The sequence below is a fragment of the Cervus elaphus genome, chromosome 16 (genome assembly GCF_910594005.1).
Source record: "Cervus elaphus chromosome 16, mCerEla1.1, whole genome shotgun sequence".
NCBI lineage: Eukaryota > Metazoa > Chordata > Mammalia > Artiodactyla > Cervidae > Cervus > Cervus elaphus.
Window position 1 is genome coordinate 17,437,819 of NC_057830.1, and position 27,170 is coordinate 17,464,988.

The 27,170-nt window shown below is 35.2% G+C and overlaps 1 protein-coding gene across 2 annotated transcripts; it reads right to left on the bottom strand.

Moving 5' to 3' along the window:
• Window positions 1-1,060: 1,060 nt before the first annotated feature.
• LOC122710234 (protein NipSnap homolog 3A) lies at window positions 1,061-12,761 on the bottom strand. Of its 2 annotated transcripts, XM_043927894.1 has the most exons (6): window positions 12,490-12,728; window positions 9,735-9,945; window positions 7,349-7,507; window positions 5,707-5,856; window positions 2,158-2,244; window positions 1,061-2,068 (listed from the first exon to the last, which is right to left on the bottom strand). In XM_043927894.1, exons 1-6 carry the CDS (start codon window positions 12,547-12,549, stop codon window positions 1,992-1,994), a joined length of 744 nt encoding a protein of 247 aa, XP_043783829.1. In that variant the 5' UTR covers window positions 12,550-12,728; the 3' UTR covers window positions 1,061-1,991. The 2 variants fall into 2 exon arrangements, with proteins under 2 accessions (XP_043783829.1, XP_043783830.1); XM_043927895.1 differs by lacking the exon at window positions 5,707-5,856 and having other exon boundaries at window positions 12,490-12,761.
• Window positions 12,762-27,170: the final 14,409 nt, after the last annotated feature.

Here is a 27,170-nt window from a genome sequence, read left to right on the forward strand (position 1 = left end):
TATTCTTCAGATAGACATGTGTGCATATGTGTGTCTGCCTCTAGTGAGTCCTCAATTGCATCAGTGATCCCTCAGATCCTCATTAACTTTCTCTTTGCAGGAAGAGCACATCAGTGGACATGCTTATGTCCATCTGTGTCACTGTTGTGATGTCCTTCTTCCCAGCCAGCTTTGTCATGTTCCTAATCCAGGAGCACATCAGCAAAGTGAAGCACCTGCAGTTCATCACTGGAGTGAAGCCTGTCATCGACTGGCTCTCCAATTTTGTCTGGGACATGGTAAGACCACCCGTCTGCTGCTGTGTCATAAACCTCCATCAGGGCTCTAGATTGGATGAATAAAAGAGCCTCTCGCCTTCAGCAGGAAGTGTTCTAGCTATCCAAAGATGAACAAAAGAAGAAAAGGCAGACAGAACTGTAAACTTTCATGTCACCAAACATGGCATTAAAAACAGAGCTGATCTCACACCAGAGCAAGTATGTCCACATGGATGGCAGTTAATACAACTACCACCTCATTCCCTGAGAACCTTTCAAAGAAGCTGAGGTAGAAGACTCTCAGTTAAAACTCAAAGCTAATGCCTCTAATATGTTTGATGGATTTGAACCTCCAGAGTCAGGGTGTTCTTTGATTTACTAGGAAACTCATCTGTCCTCCAAATTCCTGAGGACCAGGTAACTGAGAGGTGATCGAGCTCCCTGTTTTTTCAGTTTCCCCATGGAGAGCTAATTCATAATTTACTATATTGTTTTTGCAATATGTTAGAAACATTAAATAACATAGCTGTAAGTACAGATTACCAGGAGAGCTTGGTAGTACCAAATCTAGTTTAAGAAGGCTGAGGCACTCAACTTAAAAACTGAAGTTGTTTGTAAGAAGATCTTGTATCATCTGTGATGGTACTGAAGAAATTCTTTCAAGGTTACTGGCAGGGTATTTACTTGAGGTGACTTAATATTTACAATAAAGATAGTATATTATTATTGTCTCATTACCTTATGGCAATACAACAGCTTCATAAATGAAGATAAAAATATAAAACACAATAAAAAGAATCAGATTGTATATGTAGACTTTTATTTACTTGAGGTGACTTAATATTTACAATAAAGATAGTATATTATTATTGTCTCATTACCTTATGGCAATACAACTTATGGCAATACAACAGCTTCATAAATGAAGATAAAAATATAAAACACAATAAAAAGAATCAGATTGTATATGTAGACTTTTATTAGGGCAAACATTTCCATAAGCATAAATATCTCACTAATATCTTTGTTAAAATATCTTTTATAAGATATTTATTAAATGTCTTTATTAAAAGTGATCCAAAATGAAGTAAAAATTAGTAAAACTGACTATAAATGAAGACAGTGCAGCATATAAACCAATGATTCATCAATGATGTTTAATAACAGGACCTAATAACATTTTTCAAGTAAGTAATGTGAAAAACATTAATACAGATGACACAGATAACATTGTACTCTTCCATAGTAAAGAAATATGTTTAATATTTTTATGAACCCCATTTGGTATTATAAAATAAACCTGACTGGACAAAAACTTTTAAAATCTCAGAAAAACAGACATGATGAAAAAGGTAATAATGTATACAAATAATTTAAAGATATTATCATAGATATGGAAATGTAATAATCATTTGAATGTAAGAAAATGCTACAAAAGCAGAGGGTTATCAAAACACAGAATGAGAGATATTCTCAAACAAATGAAAAATCAAGACCTGGTAATAAAGGCAAGTATTTTTAACATATGACAGATACTAAAATGCCAAGGGGACAGACTGTTTCCTGAAGTGGTAGTGACAATGGACAGATGTAGCTTTTAAATATGCAAAGGACATAGCAAATTAACTTACCACCTCCTTCAAAATAAAGTGAGAATCTCTTGGGGGAATTTAAGCACCAATAGCAGATACATCTTATGACAGTTCATGAAATGCTCTGTATATTACTGGAAAACTATTTCAATGGTGAAAATGATGTAGGAATCAGAAGCATATTCTGCTGAGACTCAAGGAAGTTAACACTTTCCCGAACTGGAAATAAATTTGTAAGAAGGCATATAAAGTTATTGACTAAATTCGATTTGTTGTAAGAATAACTCATTCCTAGTGAAATAGCTTACCAGCTGCCACTACTCTGGGATCCTCATGAGACTGATGTCTCCCAGCTGCACGGCTGTCTGCACTTTCGTTCCACCAAAGAACATGAACTGCAGAAATAAACCAGAAATGGATGTTAAAGACTGTGGCGTTACTACCAATAAGAGACAGAAACATTAACCAGAAACTGAAAGTCCTATTCTTTCAATCAAAATAGTGAGTATCACAGGTAATGCTAAGTATGTTACTGATAAGATTTCAGAGGGGCCAGAGATTTGGGGGAGAGATAATTAGTCAAACTTGTTTTGTAGATGAAGAAAGAAAAAGCTGGAAAAGAGAAGTAAAATAATGCAGCTAAAGACATAATCAGGCCAAGACCCAAATTGTATGACTTCCTAATACATGTTAACTTTATTTTAAAAAAGCAAGATTATAAAAAAGTTGTGCTTACTATTGAATATTTGGGTGATGGAAAGAAAAAAAAGTAGGATATTAAGTGTCTAAGGAAAAATTCTATTAAGTGCATTTCCTTAAAAAAATGGGAGTAAAATCACATTAGGATCTTGCTGTATATTATGCTTAGTCTTAGTAACATATTTTTAAAAATCAACAATTTGTACTTCCTCTGGAAATAATATTAATTTTTAATGGCTATGGGAATTCCTTCTTGTAACAACATTTCATCCCAACTCCTTATTATTGGCCAATTAAATTATTTTCACTAATTCAATATTCTTTGAAATACTGGGATAATGTTCTTGTGCGTAAATTTTTATAATATATACTATAAGTATAGGAAAATGCAGAGAAAGAGGAAGTACGAGGCATTTCTATACCACCCAGAAAAAACCGTTTTAATACTTGGTGTAACTCTGTCCACAGTTATGCATATATATTTGTATTTACACACACACAAACACAGGCTTCCCTGGTAGCTCAGTGATAACAGTTATAGAATACATGTTTGTATTTAGACACACACACACACGCTTCTCTGGTGGCTTTGTGATAAAGAACCTGCCTGCCAAGGAAGGAGATGCAGGTTCAATCCTTGGGTTGGGAAGATCCCCTGGAGAAGGAAATGGCAACCCACTCCAGTATTCTTGCCTGGGAAATCCCACGGACAGTGGAGCATGGTGGGCTACAGTCCATGGAGTTGCAAAAGAGTCAGACATGGCTTAGCGACTAAACAATAACAACAATACATATAAACATGTATAAGAATATATGTTTATAGTTATAATTACATTATATATGACACATATTTATATATCTATTTATGTATCATGTGTGTTACATAAAGAAGTTCATACCACATTGTTTCCAAAGTTTCCTTACTATAAACAATGCTGATATAAACTTGATTAGAGCAGCAGTACATGTACATCTATGATAAGAACATTTACCACTAACATTTGTTGGGTGCTTGCTGCAGTGCTGGGCCTGGTTTAAATTTTGCATGTGTTAACTCATTTAGTTTTCATAATAACCTTAGGTGCAGGTTATTATCACTTTTGGATGAGGAAAATAAGTAAGGCACAATAAGGTTAAGCAACTCATTCAAGGTCATAGAGTCTTGTGGAGCTGAGATTCAAACCCAGGCAGTCTGGATCTGATTATTTTCTTAATATAAACTCCTAAAATTTAGACTGAGAGAAGCAAAGAGTATCTTATATACATATATACACACATACAAATATACAGTGTATGTATTATACACTATCCTCAAGAAGTGAAGTACTGATTTATACTCAGCATATTATCATACTCCTAGTACACTGAGCATGAATTTAAGATGAAAAGATATGTGTACACACATTGCAGTAGTTTTTTAAATAAAAAAGTTTACACATTCATTATAGTAAATTAGAGATTTAAAAAACCTTTAATCTGATCATTTAAATATGACTATGTATTTTATGTCCTTTCAAATTTTCTTCTGGTAGAACTAAAAACATTCATGTTTCCTAGAATGTAGGCAAAAACAATTAAATATTAAAGCTTTTTATTTATATTTATATTGCCAAATTATTGGAGGGGGGCAAACGTAAGCCTAACACAGTACAACAGTATTTGTTTTTCCCTGGCCCCTCTAATACTGTATCTTTATAATACATTTTTATTAGGTAAAAAATGACATCTCATTATTGTTTTAATCTGCATCTTTTAAAATATATATTAGTCACCTGGGTCATCTTGGCATACGCTTTTCTTTTGGATTTCATATATATATATATATACACATATATATATATAAACACACACACACATATATACACACATATACACACATATAAATGCACAAAATTTGAACCTTTGAATAATAAAATCATCAGTTGATTCTTTTTTTTCCTTCATAGTTTCTTCATTTGTTTTTGGCTTACAAATGTTTTCACATATTAATAAATTTATCTATATTTTGTTTCAGTTATTCTATGAATTCAGTTTTTAACTGAGATCTGTAATCCATCTTGATTTTATTTTAGTGTATGGTATGAGATAGGCATTTAATAATTATCATAATTTTTCTCTTCTTCATGTATTTCTCAACTGGGACAAACATGTATTTTTGCACAGTTCAACTTTATTATTTCCTTTTTACAATATATTATCAGAATTTGAATTTCTGGGGAATGATTAACTCAGTTTTTGGATATGCTAGGTTTGAGATGTCCATTAGACATGAGGCAACTGGATATAATGGGTTTTCAAATATTAAAAGTCTTAATCATTTATTCTTACAGATAAACTTTATAAACATTTTCTGGGTTTGCCACAAAAAAACCCCACTCAAATTCTGATTGGAGTATCTTTCAACTTTAAAAGTTAAGTATCCCAAACAGATGTTTTTATTAAATAAATCAGTATGGTATATATACTATGTGTATCTAAGTAGTGAGAGACTGGTTAATTTATTCTTTGTGTTTGTCCATGTTTTTAATATTATAATAACTATATATTACTTTTCACCCCAAAACAATCTCCTTATGCCAAGCAATACTATTTTTAAAAAAATCACAAAAGGTACAAATAGTACAAGCTTTCATGTATAAAATAAATAAGTTGTTAAGACAGTAAATTTTAAAAGTTTCCATTATAAGAAAAAAAAATTTGTAACTATGTGAGGTGATGGATGTTAACTAAATTTATTGTGGTAATCATTTCACAATATATCCATACATCAGATCATTATGTTCTACACCTTAAACTTATACAAGGTTATATGTCAATTATATTGCAATAAAACTAGAAAAAAAATAGTAAAAGTACATTAAAAAAATGATGAACAGGTGATTTCTTGAGATTCTTTCCAGTTTTTTAAAATTTTATCATTTTGATCTATCAGAGAAAAGAGCAGTTCAATATTTGAAAAAGGCTTCATAAGGTATTGATATTCTATATAAGATTGAAAACAGGTTTACTTAACTCTTAAAATTACAAAAAAACTAATAATTTGGCAATAAAAAGTAAAATACACTCAATAATGAGAACAGAAACAAACTGACCCAAGGAGTTTAACAGCAGATCAACAGTATACTTTGTAATTTCAAAGAAGAGATGGACAACTGTACCTCTGTTGAGTACTCCATATTCTGCATGGAACACTCCAACTAATTTTGTGTAGCCTTGATTGACATGAGTATGAACTGCCCTTTTAAATGGGTCACCCCACAGAGCTGGCCCACCAGGTTTCATCTGAAAAGTAGCCAGTTCATAGACTCCTAGAATAGGGAGAAAAATATTTTACAGAACACATTCAAGCAGTTTGTAGTCCTGTCTAGTTTGGTTTTGGTGAAAAGCTAATCTACATATATAGATTTGGAGGATCATACATGTATACATGTTTATGTAGACATATTTATTAATAATTTGCACTGTTTTTCTGTGCTTTTATGTTTAGAAAGTCTTTGTTCAAGTTTAAGGGTGAGCTGTTTTAGCTTAATGTACAGAACAAAGAAAAAGGGACTAAAAGATACAGGTAAGTTATTATCTAAAATATTTTTAACCTATAAAATTTATTAATAAAATAGTGAGAATTTATAACAGAATAGGACTTTTTAGCTGCCTGCATCTACACTTTCATAACAGAAATGAATAAGAGTATTTTCCAATTTCTTACAGCTCTACTCTTCAACTTTCACTACTTTTTTGCTTTATGTAATTGCCTCCTATAGGTTTGCATTTCTACCAGCAACAGCAGGCAAACGATGAACCTCAGAGTTTTTGAGGGAAAATGAATCCTAAAGGAGATGCTTTTATTATTCCTAAATATCCAGGTAAATTCTTGAAAAGCATTTTACCTTTGGATAGAAGTATAGAGTGGATGGACAAAAAGAAACCACAGGACCAGTAGATTTGAGAAGTAGAGGAAAAACATGCAAGTTACTGAAGAATCATGAATAACACAGAGGAAGAGAACCAAGACTTGATATTATCTTTGAAGTCCAGTAGTTCATTTAGATGGTGCCAAAAGCTGAGGGGGATCTAGGCAGATAAGGATCTAAGTAAGACTTTTCAATCTCTTATAATCTAAAATGCACTATAGAGTTGGGAATAATGGGGGGAATAAAATATCATTTAAATTGGTTTATGCTTTTTCTAATCTGACCTTTGGTTAAAACTGGATTGAGGTAATAATTTCTTTAAGTCAGCAAGAAGTGAAATCAGGAAGAAGACAAATCTTTAGGAATTATTTTCAAACTGAGAAATAAGAAAGAGGAAGACACAAATGTTAGACTACAGTAATATAGCTTGGCAGTTTCAGTTAATTCATTCCCCCCAAACAGTCAATTTTATAAGCAAATTTATACTTAATGATTTGAGATTGATAGTGATTTATGGAAAATACTTTAAAAAGTTTATATTGTTTTAAAATTATGATAAAATATCATACATTTTCCCTCATTTACCCATATGTGTTTCTTGTTCCCAGGGCCCAAATTCTCAACCTCTAGTGACCATGTCAACTTTTTCTATAATACAGCTAAATTTTAAGCATCAGAACAATACTAATTTGGAAAAATACTTCATTATTTAATGCTCATTTTAAAAATTAAGAGCTCTAATTTATTTTTATCTCAACAATCAACATATATTCCTATATTAAGCAAAAGATTAACTTCATTTTCCCCACTAGAAGTTTCATTTTTATAGTTTAAAATCTTAAGTAGTTTCTCCATCAAAGCTCAAAGTGAATAAGACAGAAGGACTTACCTTCTTTTGGAGGTTTTACTAATTTGCACCATGGCACCAGATAAGTGATTTCACTCTCCTGTTTATCAATAAGAGCCAAATTTGGAATGAGAAATTGTTCTTGCCATTCCTTATCTTTGGCCAAGGCTTTCCGAACTTCAGTTCGATGAGTAAAATTGTCTATAGGAAGGAGTAAGAAAAATAAAAATGTTTGATTTAAAACTACCTCTACTTTTTCCGGGTCATTCAATTTTATAAACATTCATGGAGGCCACATAAGAACTGTGCTATATTACTGGAAATACCAACACTATTCCCAGTTGTTCATGGTCTTAAACAGGAGCAGCAGTGTAATCAATTAATGATAATGTCATACAGTAGTGAGCTTTATATGCTCTAGCACTTAATAGGTAGTTGTGAGAGTTAGGTAAGTTATTGAATCTTTCTGTGTCTGTTTAACTCCAGGGCTGACATAAGGATTAAATGAATTAGTACATGAAATGAGCTCAGCAGAGCACAGTGTTTGATACCTAGTGAGCACTCAATATACATTAACTATACTTACCAATTTTATTGAGGCATTTAAATTACAGTGCCAGTTTAAAAAAACACTTTTTCTTTGTTAGTGATGATGGTGAAGAGTGGCAAAGTCAAAGTACAATTGAATTAAATTTAACATGAAGCTAATTAACATGAAATGAAGTTAAGATTTGCTTTTCAGCCTCTCTGTGAACAAACAACTTCTAAAGAAATAGTGCTCCTTCTCTTGTCACCCATTCTTTTTAACCCAGTACTATTTCTCCTGTTTGTTACCCATATGTTACTAACATATGGGCCTAGTACTACTCTATTTAGTAATAGGACCTTTTAAGACTAATGGTAAAAGAGTTTTCTATGGTTTATGCTGTGTAAATAAGGAATAACAGTTATCTTAGAGCTAATGTAAGTTATATCAGGACGTTACTAGTAATTTTCTTAGTGGAACATGATTCAACTGATGGTGCATAAAGGCATAAGTTGTGTTTTAATGGGGTTTGTTCTATTAAAACAAGGAGAGCCCCTAAACTATGGCCATGATAAATATAGAATGAGTAAGAGTGCATGCTCAGTCGTGTCCGACTCTTTGTTACTCCATGGACTGTAGCTTATCAGGCTCCTCTGTCCATGGAATTCTCCAGGCAAGAATACTGGAGTGGGTTGGCATTTTCTACTCCAGGGGATCTTCCTGACCCAGGGATGGAACTTGATTCTCTTGCATCTCCTGCATTGGCAGGTGGATTCTTTACCACTGCACCACCTGGGAAGCCCTTTACATATAAAACTACTTTATGACTATTTGAACACTGATGACCAGACATTAAATCAAATTATTAAGTCGTGTCTGACTCCTATGACCCCATGGACTGTAGCCCATAGGGTTTCCCAGGCAAGAATTCTGGAGTGGGTTGCCATTTCCTTCTCCAAAAATTATTTAGGTATCATCAAGTCCTTATGTGACATCACAAAGATCTGATACTGTAGTAATAAATATTCTGGAGATTCCTGTAATCGTTCTCCTTTTTCTAAACCAGTGGTTGGTCAGCTTCAGTATCAGAAGAACTCACTCAGTCCCTTTTCTTTTACCTCCATAGACTAGTATGATAGTGAATTCCTTGAAACTATGGCAGCACAAAAAATCAAAAGTGGCCTTGAAAACAACAGAATTATTGAATCTTACAGGTGGATGAGTGGTTTGAAGTTAACTATCATCCCCTGAAAGTGAAAGTTGCTCAGTTGTGTCCAACTCTTTGTGACCTCATAGAGTCCATGGAATTCTCCAGGCCAGAATACTGGAGTGGGTAGCTCCAAGGGATCTTCCCAACCCAAGGATCGAACCCAGTTCTCCTGCACTGTGGGTGGATTCTTTACCATCTGAGCCACCAGGGAAGCCCAAGAATACTGGAGTGGGTAGCCTATCTACCCCTTCTCCAGTGGATCTTTTGGATCTAGGAATCCCCTGTCATCTTCTATTTCCCTAAAGTCCCCTAAATGTTTGAATGATTTTGGCTAAAACATTAATTTCCAGATGTAGCTTCAATATAAAAAAAAATAATTCTTTTCTTTATGACCCTAACCCACTTGGGTTCTTACAATCACTGCTTTAAATTTTTCGTAAAAAATCTTTACAATAAGCCACTCTAAACTTTTCTTTAGAATTAAAGTTTAGTTCACAATATAAAGGTTCCAGTGATGGGCTGTTAGGTGTACTGTTGGGAAGAATAATCACTGAATTTATTTTTGGTGTTGCTTTTTAAAAGTTTTACTTAACCTGTATGTTTTTAAAGTAACACAGATCCAAGAACTAAGTCTCATGTAATATCTAACAGAATGGACATCTGTACTGAATGCTTAAGCTATTGACTCATACCATACTTCCAGATATGAAACACTTTATTCACTCTGCCTCCAAATTCTACACTCCAGTATCCAACCAATTCAGAGTGAGCTGTCCGAAGATGAATGTTTTTCTTAACATTTTCCAGGAATTCATTCATCTTTGAGGGCTTAAGATAATAGGTACGGAATTCATAGAATGTTCCATCATATTGTCTGGGGCCTGTAGCAAAAGATGAACACACCTGAAGAAAGATAAGGAAAATTTAAATATTCTGGGAAAGAAGGGTTTATAATATTATGTTACAACCAAATCTGAGTCTGGAAACAAGGGACACACATTAGATTTATAATCTGTTTGGACTTCTGTTGTCTTCTCTCCATAGAATTTGAGAGATATGTCAATAAAGATGCCCACTTTGAAACATTCTATAGCTACTGTTTCCTAGGAGGGCGTCCACCATTAGTCACTTTTTCATGAGAAGTTGCTCACAGGAAAGCACTGGGGCATTTTCTTTATACAAAAGGACTAGAATTAGGATCCTAATAGTCTTTACAAATAGTTTATTACCTCTTATTTAACCAATATTCCACCTTTATTGAATAGTATATATGTTAGAGTTAAAACATTTAAAACAATTTCTAAATATACAGGTATTTTGGCTAGCACAATGAAAATGTGTTTACTGGCAAAAATTCATTTTTTTAAGGTTCCTAAAACAATGGAAATTCCTGGTCTAATCAAAGTATTTTTTAAATCCAATGAAGCAGACCACTGGTCAAAAATAGGACAGGAGTTTAACTAATGGAAACTATGACCTAGCCAATTATATTGTAATACTGTGATATCCTGTGTACACCCTAGAAAAAGAAAAAAAAAATCAGTGTCAGAATTGTCTGAATAGTTACTAGGTTTTAATTACAGATGCAATCTGCAGAAGGGCATTTAATCCACCCAATTATAGCAGGTTGATGTAAATATCAGTTAAGAACTATTAGTTACTTCTGTAATAGTCATATGCTCACAATGTAAATTTCTAATTTGGTTCTCTGAGTGAACTTAACTTTCAGTAGGAAATGCTTTGTGTATTGTATGTGTTTGTGTGTATACATTGGTATATACAAATACATACTATATATATATATATACACACACACACACACACAAATATACACACACACACTCACATAGTATTCTAGTTTACATATCCATCCTATTTAAGTTTTGTTAGCATGTGCACATTTCCTGAAGTTGATTATACCAGAATTATCTATTAAAATAGTTTAGGTACTTATAAAGTTATTGATGAATTTTAGCCATATTTTGACTGTCAAAGAAAGCAGTACACTTCATGCTGTGACATATATTTTGTTCACCGAACACAGTAATACATATATTTTACTTAACTGTGTATAAGGCTTAATTACAATCTCTTTTGAGGTCATTCCAAGTCTATGATGAGTCATACTCTTATTGCCCAATTGACTACGCTTGCCATCAAAAACAAGTGCAGCTGCCCCTGCATTTGGCAGATGTTCTTTTGCTGCCATTTTACCAAACTTTACTAACACAATATTAAGCAAATAAAAGCTGCCTACTACTTATAGTTTAAAAATATTATAAATAAAATATATCAGATATCAGAAAATGGGTCAATGGAATAGTAACAACTTTTCAGGGAATTCATATTTGGAGATCAAAATATGTGATCAACAACACACATTTTATTATCACTGGCAGAAGAAATATACAATAGGAAAGCTCAGGGAAAGGTTAACAGCAAGAGGTATGTGGTTTGTGAGAAGTCATGAAGTGATTTTTGTTGATGAGTGCTTCCTTTTCTCTAAATTAGGGCTCATTTTCCTTAGTAGTGACTTCCAATTCATTTATAATAGAACATCTGGTTGACATTTAATAACGTCAAAGTACAGAATAAAATTCTAAGGAATAATTCTTGATCCTGCCCCAGTAGAGAAAATCAGGATAAAGGCTGTAATGCTAATCTCCGGTGAATGGTTTCTCTTTAGTCTCCACCAGAAAGTCAGTTTGAGAAGGAAGTAAAAGCCTGAATATCAAAAAAAAAAAAAAAAAAAAAAAAGCCTGAATATCAAAAGGAAAAATCTCTAGGTTAGAGTCACAGAATAGGCCAATCCCTGACAGTTAAGGCTGAATCACAATAATCTATTTTGTACATTTCTCATTCAGATTAAATGAAGTTGTCATCATATTTGCTACGAGGTTCCTGACAGTGGCTGACTCGGGCACCAACCTCAGGAGACAGCGATAGCTGCGCAGATGCTCCACCACCCGAACCCTGGGCCCTCTCTTTAAGGTTCTCTGCCTGCAAAATGCTGGGAGGTTGTGTATTTCATTTAAAAGGCGGAGAATTGTTCTGTTGCTCCTTCAGTCTGGAAGGGCTTGTCAAAACATACTAAGAGAGGCTGGACCAGTGCCTAGTACAGGCCCCAATGCGGCAACAGCAACCTCGCGGGTCCGCAAAGACGCAGCAGCTGGCGCTTCAGGCGTGTCCTCACGACCAGCGGGCACCCAGGCTAGGCGACCCTGGCAGTGTGTCTTCTCCTAAAGGCACCCTTCCTCCCTCCTTCCGCGCGTCCCAGGGACCCCCGCCTCCGGATTCCGAGACTTGCTAGAACTTCTCGGGCAGCACCGCGCGGGCCGGTCTGGGCCCACTGACGCATGCGCAGCCCGCGCTCTACCCCCGCAGACGCCCGCGCCCCCTGCTCTCCTCGCCCAGGAAACGTTTTGGGCGCGTCCCGGCGGCCGGTACCTGAGGCGCCATCGTTGTAGCGGCCAGGGCCCTAGTCAGGCTCCTTCGGAAGGCAAGCATGGTGCGGTTTCGAGCGCTGAGAAGGGCAGCGGTCGACACTCTTCCTTAAATTCCTCGTTTTGTGTCGTCCTGACTGGCAGGGAGCAGCGCCTGCACTACTGCGGGAGGCCGGCTCTGGGCGGGTCGGCTCCTCCTCCTGAGCGGGAAGAGGGTGGGGCTGGCCGCCCCGTCAGCCGGGCCTCCTCCGCGCGCCGAGCATCGGAAGCGTTTGGTGTCAGCTCTGACCCTCTCCGTTTGTTCTCTAAAACGTTCTTTTCCTCAGCGTCGGAAGTGATATTAGAATTAGCAGGAAGTTGACGTCCTCGTTCCTATACCACCTGTCTGGGCCCATCACCTCGTCTCCTTGCGCACTTGCGTACAGTTAATCGGTAAAAGCGCGCGTGTGGGACGCGAGTGTGTGACTAGGGAGCCATCACTTCTCTCAGTGCATTTTCCTTCCCCGTCTCTACTCACAGCGTGAAGCTGTAAGGCTCCAAATAATTTACATTGTATTTTTCACGAGCTCAGAGGAATGGGGATACCGAGCTAGATAAGAACAATTCAAAGATAAACATACGTTGTCAAAATTTTGTAACTCTTAAGCAAAACCTGCCGGGCCAGCCGGAAGATTTCAGCGAGCAACACGACGCGTTCCTTTAGGCTAAGAAATAAAGATGGGGTCGAGAGGATCGCTGCAGTCAACGATGATTCTTTATTTCTCAGGGTTACATATATACTAAACCAAGAAGAGAGGCATCCCAAAGAAAATTCTTCCCCATGTACATCATCTTTAAGATAACAATCACCAGAGCTCTCTCATGGCGCCAAAGGCATCCTACTTAAGGGCAGTCGTGCAAAGCTATCTATCTGCGCCTTGTGTGCATTCAAGGCTCACTAATGTTCTGTTAGGAGTTAACTTGAATAGTAAATTCCAGAGGGGTGGCGGGACAGAGAGCTATGTCTGCGAACAGACCCTTGATAATCAATCAAGGCAGCTCCCAGAGTCAGCTCTTTCAAGCCGCTCCCCGCAAAAACCTCTGGTCTAGTCTTCCCTATCCCTGATTAATATTGCTCATCAGAATAACTACCTTCTAACATTTCGAGCTGTTTCTTCTAACGCCTGTTTCTGTATTTTAAAATAATACTCATATTCTCCTGTTTCTTGTTTTTTTTTTCTTCCTTTCTTTTCTGTTTAGATAGCATCTTTTGACTCTATGAAGAGAATTTACATCTCTAGTATAGCACTCCCCCCAACTAATTTCCCTTTCTGCACCTAATGGTGTTTCCGCTTTAAAAAAAAAAATCAATTGATTACATCACTAATTTACATTATTTACATCATATATGTTGATGTTATTCTTGCTAATAGTTGCATTATTGCAAACATTAATGTAATATTTCTTATATTATCAGGACTAGGGGGGTTAGTTGTGCCTTGTGCAATGACTTGAATCATTCCTTCAGAGGGAAGGATGCTTTTACAAAACAAAGCATTATCTGTGCCCAGACTGGATCTTTATGTTTAAATTAATTTTCTTAGACCTCCCTCCCCTACGCTGGAATTTATAATTCATTCCCTCATTCAAGCTGTATTAATTAAATATCCTCTATGCTGACTGAATCACTTTTCCAGAAACTGGGGTTCACAGGTGAACAAAACACAATGTCTGTGTGTCCTTGGAACTTCCAGGTTAGGGGAGGCAGACAAATGAAGGAAAAATATATCAGGGATTAAAACAAGGAAAAACGGAGTAGAATAGGGAGAATAGAGAGTGCTGGAGGGAGGTAGCAGAGACTGCTGGCTATTTCCCAATAGTCATTCTTCTCCCAAACCCCCTTAAAAAAATACCAATAGAACCCAGGCAGCTTGGTGCAGCCATGTGACTAAGTCCTAGCCAGTGGGATATTTTAGCACATTTATGACCTACTGTAAGCTTTCTTAAAATAATGTAGGAGGGATTGTTTCACTCTGTCTTTTTCTTATTTCTGCTTGCTGGAATGTGGAAGTAATGAGTTCTTGGACTTTGAGGTAGAAGCCAGGTGCTGGAGATGGCAGAACAACAAAAAAAGCAGCCTAGGTTCTGACACCATGGAATACTAGGAGCCTTGGCCTGCCTGATTCTGGACTTATTTTAGGAGAGAATTCATCTTCTAGTTTAAGCCATTGCTGTGTGGCATATACCTATGATCTTAATCATGGAAGGGTGACTGTTTTTTTTTTTTTTTTATTTCTTTTTCATTTGTCTCTCTTTACCTTTTACTTATTAATCACCAAATTCTTTGCCCAAACTCAAAATGGTTGAAACTGTTAATCAGCTTTTCAGCTTCCTCTCCTAGAGTTATCTTTAAGGAGTCTTTTTGTCTCTTGATCCAGTGTGGACTAAATGTTCTCTGAAGTGGCCCTGTAGTAATTCTTGGATCTCCTTTCCCTCATCTCCTGGGAAATCTCATTTGCCTTTGAGACGATATCCTTTTTCCAGGATCTTATGTCTCCCCCCCCCCCCCCCCCCCCCCACACACACCTAATTTTAGGAGAGGGTATATGGGAATTAAACTTTTGAGGCTTTCAGCTCTAAAAATTTGTCAACTTCCTTAATTTATAGTTTGGGTGGATATGAACTTCTACACTGGAAATAATTTTTCCTTTTTTTTTAAGGTACTTCTCCATTGCATTATAGCTTCTGGTGAGACGTTCGTGCCATTTTAATTCTTGATCCTTTGTATGTGACTTGTCTGGAAGCTTTTATATTCTCCTCCCTAAATTTCTGAAATTTCACAGGGATATTCCTTGGGATAGATCTTTTTTCATCCATTGTGTCTCATTCGGTTGACCAGCTGTCTTGCTGATCCTGTTTGTGATGCCAATTGTCTTACTGTATTTCCCTGTGTGCACTGCTCGCTGAACCCATGGTAGGCAAGGCATGAGCTAGGAGGCTGGCAGAAAATGTGAGGAGCTGTAGGAACTGCAGATGGGTTTATTCTCTCCTGACTGGCATAGCAGCCTTAGCAGCAGACATAACATAACACAACATAACAACACACAACCTTTAGAGCTTCTCCAGGTGAAACTTATGCAGGTGTGCTGCACAAAGTAGCCCGTGATCAAGTGAATGATGTGCATGTGCAGTGCCATAAATGATCTCAGCTGTTACATAGAGCTCATGACTGCATGTGTGGTGCTATAAGTGATCTCAACTGTTCCATAGTCATTGTTTACAAAACCTGGGGTGAGAGAGCCTAACCACAACATCTTGGCTAATTTGCTATCCCCCCACCCCAAATCTGGAAACTCTTAAATTATGAGAAATTTGTTGTGTTTCTTGGATTTTTTTCTTCCTCCTCTATCTCTGGAACTTTTGTTATTCAAACATCATGCCTCCACTTGATCCTCTAATTTTCTTTATTCCTACTAATTTTTAAATCTTTTTTTGTTTTTTTGAGGGGGAGAAGGGTCATGAAATGTTCCACATTTATTTTGTAACTCACCTAATAAACTTTAAAATGTCTGATTTAAATGTCCAGTTTATTTTCAAAAGCTCTTTTTAAACTCTTTTTTCCCAGAATCCTTTTTTACCCTACTGTCTTCAGAAGTGTTATCATCTTTTTGTTTCATTGGTTTAATATTTCTGTTTCTCTGGGGGTTTAAAAATGGTTTCAAGTTTTCATTTGAGTTTTATTTTGTTTTCTGTATATTTTATTATTTTTCCTCTCTCTGGTACTGAAGTTTTTCCTGAAATGTTTTTATATTTGTCTGTCAACTCATTTTTTAAAGTGGGACTATAAAAAATTTGAAAGCTCTGTGAGTATGGTGGGTCTTGCCAAGTCATGAGCTTTACTGTAGGGTGATCTGACTGGGGAGTTTCCTTCGTTAGATATTGATTACCCCAGCTGTTATTGCCTATAAGTTGTTTCTTATCAGCTTTCTCTGCAAGGAAGCTTCTGGTGTCCTACCTGTGAGGTCTAATCTTTGTTGTCAAGTTTTTGAGGCTGAAAAGAGAAGAAGCCAGAGATCTTGATATTTGGCAGTATCTTTAGAGAAAGAAATGGCAATCCACTCCGGTATTCTTTGCCTGGAGAATTCCATGGACAGAAGACTCTACAGTCCATGGGGTCGCAAATAGTCAGACACGATGAAGTGACTATCACTCATTTACACTTCAAGAACATATACTATATATACACATATATATATTAGGCTAATGTATACCATATAGGCTAATATATGTGCCATATATATATATGTATGTGTATATATACATACATTATATACAGATAAATAGTTTAGGCTGTAATACATATTACATATATATTATAACATATATAATCTAAGCTAATTTGCTGTTACAAATTGACACCAAAAGTGTATTATGACTCAAACACTAACGAATTTTGTTTTTTTAAATGAGCAAACAGTGCACTTACTTAGATGGCAGGCAGCTCTTCTATACGTAAAGAACTAGAGTCTTCAATGCTGTGGCTTGACCATCCCCTAGAGGCTCATCATTAACTGCATCCGACCAAGAGCAAGATAGAGGAAATCTCCAAGAATATTTCCAAGAAGAAATGCTTACAAGATAGAAGTAAAATTTATGGCTACAACTTAGAATTAGATAAACATTGTTAAATACTTTTAGGGGCCTAAGACAGTCTCCTGTTTAGTTTCTCACAGATTTTAATTATCCTCAAAGTGCTATAGTTAAACTTTATCTAAATGGTGAGGTTTTGAGAGATAAATAATTTCCTCAGGTTCATTGCTGCTAAGTGCTAAGTGGCCCAGCCAGTACCACTTTTAATTATTGCTCATCTGGTTCAGTGAGTGTGAAAGTGCATTTTTTACACTGTACATAACAAATAGTTATCAGTTAAAGGGTGGAGGAAATTATATGAGGTGGGTAAAGGCAACAGTCCACTTGATGATGTCTCTACTTGGTTTTGTCCAAAGGTCAGGCTCATCACATCTGCAAAAGGAAGTGGGAGAGGTGGATTCAACACTAGCCCAGCTGCATAGGAGGGCAGTAGCTTTACATGTAAATTCCAGATACTCGAACTCTGATGATGTCCCTGGTAAGTACTTTCTTTGTGCTGCGTTCTGTGGTCACTAGGTGGTGGTATAAACTGGTTTCTTTCTTTAGGCCTTGCATAGTGTGAGCTATTTTTGTTACCTTTGAGTTCCTGTAACTTAACTTATGGGTATTTAGAGTGGAGTTCTCTCAGTTCTTTTTTTGTCATATGATATTATGTACTGAAGGGAACACCTGCAGTAAAGATGAATTACTTTAAAAACTTTTGAGTTGCTTTATTATAAATATAAATAAATGGTAATAAAGTAACAAATTTTCATTCAATGTTTGTTAGCAAATATGCTGTTCATATCGGTGAATATGTATTAAGCACTTGTGTGTTGAGTATTAAATTAAGTGCTATGGGGAAGGAAGAAGACTGGATGCCTTTTCTTGAGCTTGTCAATGTCTTGATGTGTCTGTATCAGGTTCTTTGCTGCTAGCATTCTTAGACTAAGCAGCAGGAAAGACTTGTGAAAAGCTCAAAATTACATATAATGTGAATTTATTTAACATTATTTCTATTAATAAAGTAAATTGTTTTTATTACTAAAACATGTAAACATGAGTTTAATGTATTATATACATCCCTTTTTAGAAATCCTTAATTGACTTTAAGTTTTGCATTTGAAAGTGAATTTTAGTGCCAATGACCTTTAAAAGCTCTCAATAAAAAAACAATTATTTCCTAAGATAGGTTTTGCAAGTAAGTCTATTGCTTTGAATAATCCTTGGCCCTCGCAACTGCAGTTGGAGGAAAATGGTAAAGGGGAGGTATTTCTGGACTTTTTGCTACTTGTTTCGGATTTTTATTACAAAATATGGGTGACTTCTTTCCTGTGTGTGTGTTAGTTGCTCAGTCGTGTCTGACGTTTTTGTGACCCAATGTACTGTAGCCCGCCTGGTTCCTCTGTACATGGAATTCTCTAGGCAAGAATACTGGAGTAGGTTGCCATTTCTTTCTCCAGGGGATCTTTTTGACGCAAGGATCGAATCCGGGTTCCTGCATTGCAGCTGTCTGAGCTACTACATCTGTTATCTTTAGGCACTAGTGTACTCAGTTTGTGACACATTTTTTCCTCAAGAAATTCCTCTTTCAAATGAATATGCATTATCTGACACTCGCCAATGTAATTCTGTTCACCTTTGCAAATTGTCATGGACACCTACTAGTTGAGTAATCAACATACTTTTTAATCTGTTTTAGCTTCACTTGACCATCTTTAATTGCTTTTGCAGCATTTTTATAATTTTTTATTTTTGAGATTTATTCTCAACATTGTATTGAGGGCTAAAGCATTATTGTAAGAGGCTTGTAGGGTATATCCAAACCCAGGGGACCTGTTGTTGTTTTGCACCTTTTCAAGTCCTTCAGGATATAGTCTAAGATTTTCCCAAGCACACTTTGTGATTGAAACTCAAATGTCCCTCTATCTCTTATGAAAGTTGACAGACTCATAGCTTATGGGAAATCAGCACTACTTGGATTAAAATTTTTCCTGAAAAAATGTAAATTGGCTTCTCAAGATAATAATACTACTGAAGTTGGCTTCATATTCAAGATGATTTTCATCTTATATAGATGCTGAATATTAAGAAATAGGGTTCCCAGTTTCCCCACTGCTTTGGTGTCTCAGAAGCTTCCATTCAGCACACACACACATACACATACAAAACTAAAAATAGTGAAAAGTCATAACTTTACAGGCTGCTTCAGTGTAATTCCTGTTTCATAGTGTTTTCCTTTGAATAGTAATCCTGAGCCTGTAAGTGATTTGGCATGGGGTCTCTTGGTAGATTCATATGACTAGAGTCTCATTTGTGATTAGCTTTCCAATGAGAGCTAGGCCCTCATTTGGTTGGCCCTCTTTCCCATCTAGCTCCCTTTCTTGTTTTTAAGGAGATTTTAATGAACATTGATTATTCTCAAATCTTATGTTGTATACCTGTCACTCTTTCTTTCAAAGAATGTTGGTGATACCTATTTCACAGACAAGAGAACATTAGATTCTAATGTACCTTATATTACATAGGAGCTGTTGTATTACGTCTTTTACTTACTTCTTTCTTAATTATTCTTTTTCATTTCACCTTGTGAGGTTGATTTTCCATTTCTAGGGTAAAACAAAAACAGCAAACAAGAAGCTCCAAGAAGCCAAGTGACTGCCAAGGGGTAACAGAATGAGTAGTTTGGAGATGGCTCACCCATTTTAATTGCTCTCTCATAATCCAGTGTTATAGAATATGTAATTTATTCTTTCCCATATTGGTATTTAAGTGTTCCCTTATGCTTATTTTATAAAGAATGCTTCAATAAATAACTGTACAGGTCCCCTTGGTCATACACCTGTAAGTGGAATTAGTGAGTCAATTTCGTATTTTTTTGTTGATTTTTAAATTGATTTATACTCTTACCGGCAGTGAATAGGATTTCCTCTTTCTTCATATTCTTGACAATTCTTGTTAAGTGTTTAATATTTTTGTATCTTTTAGCTGAGAAATATCTCGTTAATTTAATTTACATTTTTCTGATTTCATGTGAATTAAGCATCTTCTCATACTTTTGTAGGTCATGTTACTTTCTTTTCTTTTGGGTCCCTGTTTATATCCTTTGCCCTATTTTCTGTTATGTTGTTTATCTTAGTAATTTTATAACGTAAAGAAAGAAACAGTCTGCATACTAATCCTCTTTTGGTGTATTTGTTATTGACATAATCTTCCATTTGTGCTAGTATTTAAACCTTCTTAATGATGCATTTTTGCCATATAGATGTTTTTTAATTAGTCGTTTCTTATGTTTTAGGAGTTTCTTGTGTCTTTTTTGAACTCATTTGAGATATACTTTTCCTATCCCTGTATATGAAGACATTTTCCTATAATACTTTACAGTTTTGCTTTGGCGTTTAGGTATTTGAGTTGTCTCAAATGTATTTTGCTCACAGTATGAGATGGAGGTTTAATTTGATTTTTATTTTTCCCTTTGATATTAGTAGTCCATTACTAAAGCATAATTTATTAAATACTTCATTCATTCCCTACAGAAATACCATGTTTTTAGGGTATAAACTTCCACCTTGTCCGGGCCATTTTTGAATACCCTACTTCTTTGATGTATTTTTCTTTACTTATACTAAAGCTATGCTATCTGAATTATTGTAGGTTTGTCATCCATCTTGACATTCGATACAGTAAATTTATAGTTTTTATTTTTACATTGTCTTGGCTATTCTTGATCTTTACTATTCAAGTTGAATTTAGGGGTAAACTTCAGAAAATAACAAAATTCTCAATTTCATTTTGATTGAAATTATACTAACTTTATAGAGAAATTTGGGGTGAATTGACATAGTTATTCTTAAATTTCTTAACATGAACAAAATAAAGCTCCTAATTTGTGGGAGGTTTTCTTATATGTGGTTTTTTTTTTTCATTTATTTTTATTAGTTGGAGGCTAATTACTTTACAATATTGTAGTGGGTTTTGTCATACATTGACATGAATCAGCCATGGATTTACATGTATTCCCCATCCCTATCCCCCCTCCCACCTCCCTCTCCACCCGATTCCTCTGGGTCTTCCCAGTGCACCAGGCCCGAGCACTTGTCTCATGCATCCAGCCTGGGCTGGTGATCTGTTTCATCCTAGATAATATACATGTTTCGATGCTGTTCTCTCGAAACCTCCCACCCTCGCCTTCTCCCACAGAGTCCAAAATTCTGTTCTGTACATCTGTGTCTCTTTTTCTGTTTTGCATATAGGGTTATTGTTACCATCTTTCTAAATTCCGTATATATGCATTAGTATACTGTAATGGTCTTTATCTTTCTGGCTTACTTCACTCTGTATAATGGGCTCCAATTTCATCCATCTCATTAGAACTGATTCAAATGAATTCTTTTTAATGGCTGAGTAATAATAAAAGCTATATATGACAAACCTACAGCAAGCATTACCCTCAATGGTGAAAAATTGAAAGCATTTCCCCTGAAATCAGGAACAAGACAAGGGTGCCCACTCTCACCACTACTATTCAACATAGTTTTGGAAGTTTTGGCCACAGCAATCAGAGCAGAAAAAGAAGTAAAAGGAATCCAGATAGGAAAAGAAGAAGTGAAACTCTCGCTGTTCACAGATGACATGATCCTCTACATAGAAAACCCTAAAGACTCTACCAGAAAATTACTAAAGCTAATCAACAAATATAGTAAAGTTGCAGGATATAAAATTAACACACAGAAATCCCTTGCATTCCTATACATTAACAATGAGAAAACAGAAAGAGAAATTAAGGAAACAATACCATTCACCATTGCAACAAAAAGAATAAAATACTTAGGAGTATATCTACCTAATGAAACAAAAAACCTATACATAGAAAACTGTAAAACACTGATGAAAGAAATCAAAGAGGACACAAACAGATGGAGAAATATACCGTGTTCATGGATTGGAAGAATCAATATTGTGAAAATGGCTATACTACCCAAAGCAATCTATAAATTCAATGCAATCCCTATCAAGCTACCAATGGTATTTTTCACAGAACTAGAACAAATAATTTCACAATTTGTATGGAAATACAAAAAACCTCGAATAGCCAAAGTAATCTTGAGAAACAAGAATGGAACTGGAGGAATCAACCTGCCTGACTTCAGACTCTACTACAAAACCACAGTCATCAAGACAGTATGGTACTGACACAAAGACAGAAATATAGATCAATGGAACAGAATAGAAAGCCCAGAGATAAATCCACGAACCTGTGGACACCTTATCTTCGACAAAGGAGGCAAGAATACACAATGGAAAAAAGACAACCTCTTTAACAAGTGTTGCTGGGAAAACTGGTCAACCACTTGTAAAAGAATGAAACTAGAACACTTTCTAACACCATACACAAAAATAAACTCAAAATGGATTAAAGATCTAAATGTAAGACCAGAAACTATAAAACTCCTAGAGGAGAACATAGGCAAAACACTCTCTGACATAAATCACAGCAGGATCCTCTATGACCCACCTCCCAGAATATTGGAAATAAAAGCACAAATAAAGAAATGGGACCTAATTAAACTTAAAAGCTTTTGCACAACAAAGGAAACTATAAGCAAGGTGAAAAGACAGCCCTCAGATTGGGAGAAAATAATAGTAAATGAAGCAACAGACAAAGGATTAATCTCAAAAATATACAAGCAACTCCTGTAGCTCAATTCCAGAAAAATAAATGACCCAATCAAAAAATGGGCCAAAGAACTAAACAGGCATTTCTCCAAAGAAGACATACAGATGGCTAACAAACACTTGAAAAGATGCTCAACATCACTCATTATCAGAGAAATGCAAATCAAAACCACAATGAGGTACCATTACATGCCAGTCAGGATGGCTGCTATCCAAAAGTCTACAAGCAATAAATGCTGGAGAGGGTGTGGAGAAAAGGGAACCCTCTTACACTGTTGGTGGGAATGCAAACTAGTACAGCCACTATGGAGAACAGTGTGGAGATTTCTTAAAAAACTGGAATTAGAACTGCCATATGACCCACCAATCCCACTTCTGGGCATACACACTGAAGAAACCAGATCTGAAAGAGACACGTGCACCCCAGTGTTCATCACAGCACTGTTTATAATAGCCAGGACATGGAAGCAACCTAGATGCCCATCAGCAGACGAATGGATAAGGAAGCTTATATGTGTTTTAATGAAGAGTAATACTTTTCTTCAAAAATTTCTTATATAGCTTTCATAGATTTATTTGTGAAAACTTTAGTTTTGTTGGTATTGTTAGATGCTTTTCAAAGTGCATTTTCTAACCAGTTGTATGTAACTGCTGCACAGAACACTATTGAACTTTGTATGTTGATCATGTATTTAGCAGCCTTGCTAGATTTTCTTATTAATTTAAATTTTAAGATTTTCCTTTTATAGATTTTTTTCTAGTGAGACAACTTTATTTTCATAAAATAATGAAAATTTTGTTTCTTGCTTTCCAATATTCATACCCTCTTTCCTTTCATTCTTCCTCCCCTCTCTCCTGCCCTTGTTTCCCTCTTCCTTCCAATTTTTCTTTCTTTCCTTCTTTGCTTCCTCTCTTTCTCCTTTTCTTCTCTCTCTCTCTCTCTAACTGGGTAGGATTTCTGTGCAATGTTGAGTTTGTTTGGAACTTTAAGGGAACTTGTTATAAATTTTTGTTTTGTTTTGTTTTTTTTGGGAACGTGTTATAAATTTTTTAATAAATATTCTTTATTAGGTTAAAGAAATTTTCTTGTTTTTAGTTTGCTCAGTTTTTAATTTGAAAAAATTTGTGAAAGCCCATTAAATTTTATCAACACTTTTCCTGAATTTGTTGAAATCATTTGTTTTTATTCTTTAATTGATATTGTGGTGAATTGCAGTAACATATTTTTATAAAGTTAAGACTTCTTTACTAGTCTTACCTTCCAGGTATAAATCCTACCTGGATGTTAGATATTATTATTTTGAATGTTGTTAGATTCTGTTTGCTACTATTTTGTATAGAGTTTTTCTGTCTATGTTTGTAAGTGAGATTGGCTCTTAAGTTTTCCTTTCTCACATTGTCCTTGTTCAGTTTCCATTTCAATGTTATTTTAGGCTAATAGAAATGAGTTGGGGGAGATTTCCATTCCTTTTTGTATTTTATGAAACAATTTGAATATGATAAGGGTTACCTGTTTTTGGGAAGTGTATTAGAAGTACCTAGGGAAATGGGTTGGGCCTGGTTAAAATTTTAAACTACTGATTTGGCTTTACCTGTCTTTAGATTTTTTCATTTCTTCTTTTTATAAATCTTTGAGTTGGATTGTTAGTGTGTTAATTTTCAATCTTTCTTATTTTCCAGTATATTTATTTAAAATTATAAAATGTTTTTATCCCACCAATTTTGATAGTCCTATTAAGTAATAAATATATTGAAATTTCATCATTTTTTAAACATATAAAATATGTTTTAAAATTTCCATATTTAAAAGACATTTTGTGGGTTTCTCTTTTCAATATTGATTCCTAATATTACATTATGACTATAGATTGTGGTTTGAATGATATTACATGTTAGCTGTTTATTGAGACTTTCTTTCCTAATGCATAAGTTTTATAAACATTTTATTGGATTTGAAAACATTGTTTACAGCTTAAGTACAAAGTTGCATACACAAACATATACATACATGTATGATTGCCATAATTTTTTAAGATGCTTGACTTAACGCAGTTTCTAATATCTCAGCAATCATCTTAAGTAGTACCAAGGACCTTAACATGTTTATTTCTTATTTGTAATCCCTCTCATTATATCTCAGGTTTCACTTTTATCTTGTTTTTATGTTCCTCATTTGTGAGCATTCTCTCTCTTACTATTTAATATAGTGACAGTTTGGATCCACTCACATATTTACTAATTTCTTTGTTTACTATTACTTTTTAATTCTATTCCTTTTGTTCAGAAACAGTTTCTTTCTTTCTAAAGCTGTGTTTATGGAAAAATCTTTTAGTTTTTTTTTTTAAATAAAAATGTCTTTATTTTGTCTTTTCTCTTGAAAGATGGTTAAATTTAGTATAGAATTCTAGGTTTTTGGTTTTGCTTGAACAATTTGAATATATTATTTCATTGACTTTGGGCCTCTATTTTCATTGATGTCATTTAAAAATTTTTTTCCCACTATGGTTTATTACATGATATTGAAAATAATTCCATGTGCTATACTGTAGGACCTTGTTATTTGCCTATTTTATGTATAAGAGCTTATATCTGCTAATCCCAAACTCCTAATTTAGCCCTCCCCTACTCCCTTTGCCCTTTGGTAACCATAAGTTTGTTTTCTATGTGTGTGAGTCTGTTTCTGTTTTAAAATAAGTTTATTCATGTCATATTTTATATTCCACATATAATTCATATCATCTGGTATCTGTCTGTCTTTGTCTGATTTACTTCACCCAGTATGATAATCTCTGGGTCCATCCATGTTGCTGTAAATGGCATTATTTCATTCTTTTTTATGGCTGAGTAGTATTCCTCTGTGTGTGTGTGTGTGTGTGTGTGTGTGTGTGTGTGTGTGTGGGCACATGCCACATCTTCTTTATCTGCTTATCTCTCCATGAACATTGAGGTTGCTTCCATGTCTTGCCTATTGTAAGTAGTGCTGCTATAAACATTTGGGTGCATGTACAGATTTCATTTTACTCTCTTCTTAATTTTGAAGCATTTGAGAAAAATAAATGCTATATGATATTATATGATATTAAAATATAATGAGATCATTCATTATTAAGAACAGACTGTTTCATTTTTTAAAAAACTGCTATAAATATTCTATGTGGAAAGCATCATGACATTTCTTAGATGAACTTTTGTGGACCCTTTTAGACCCTCATTTTGCTATTACATTATGTTTAATTATAAACATGCTTATGCATTTATTATGGGCTTCCCTGGTGGCTCAGCTGGTAAAAAATCCACCTGCAATATAGGAGACTTGGGTTCAATACCTGGGTTGGGAAGATCCCCTGGTGAAGGGAACAGCTACCCACTCTAGTATTCTGGTCTGGAGAATTCCATGGACTGTATGATCTATGGGGTTGCAAAAAGTCGGACATGACTGAGTGATTTCACTTTCATTTTATGCATTTATTATGTTATTATGTAATCACCTTTCCTTTATTATGAACATTATTACATATTCTACAAACATTGATCAAAACTACTTTTTACAAATTTTAGATTTTGAAATTTAAATGTGCCAGCCAAATCATACTGTAAAACCTTAAACTGTATTTTATGTTCAAAAAAACAGAGGAAAGTATATTCTGTAGCATCTATACTTAGAACTTATTCAAGGGATTATCTATTCTCTTCTTTACAGTATAAAAAGAAGAAAGTAAGTCTGTATTTCATAATTTGATATCTTTGAGAAGAGCTTTAAGACAAATGCTAATGCTGTGCATATGTATTGAAACAATGCAGTTTTGCACACACTTTGTTATTATTTTTTTTCCATTTATTTTTATTAGTTGGAGGCTAATTACTTTACAATATTGTAGTGGTTTTTGTCATACATTGACATGAATCAGCCATGGATTTACATGTATTCCCCATCCCGATCCCCCCTCCCACCTCCCTCTCTACCCGATCCCTCTGGGTCTTCCCAGTGCACCAGGCCCGAGCACTTGTCTCATGCATCCAACCTGGGCTGGTGATCTGTTTCACCCTAGATAATATACATGTTTCGATGCTGTTCTCTCAAAACATCCCACCCTCGCTTTCTCCCACAGAGTCCAAAAGTCTGTTCTGTACATCTGTGTCCCTTTTTCTGTTTTGCATATTGGGTTATCTTTACCATCTTTCTAAATTCCAAATATATGTGTTAGTATACTGTAATGGTCTTTATCTTTCTGGCTTACTTCACTCTGTATAATGGGCTCCAGTTCCATCCATCTCATTAGAACTGATTCAAATGAATTCTTTTTAATGGCTGAGTAATATTCCATGGTATATATGTACCACAGCTTCCTTATCCATTCGTCTGCTGATGGGCATCTAGGTTGCTTCCATGTCCTGGCTATT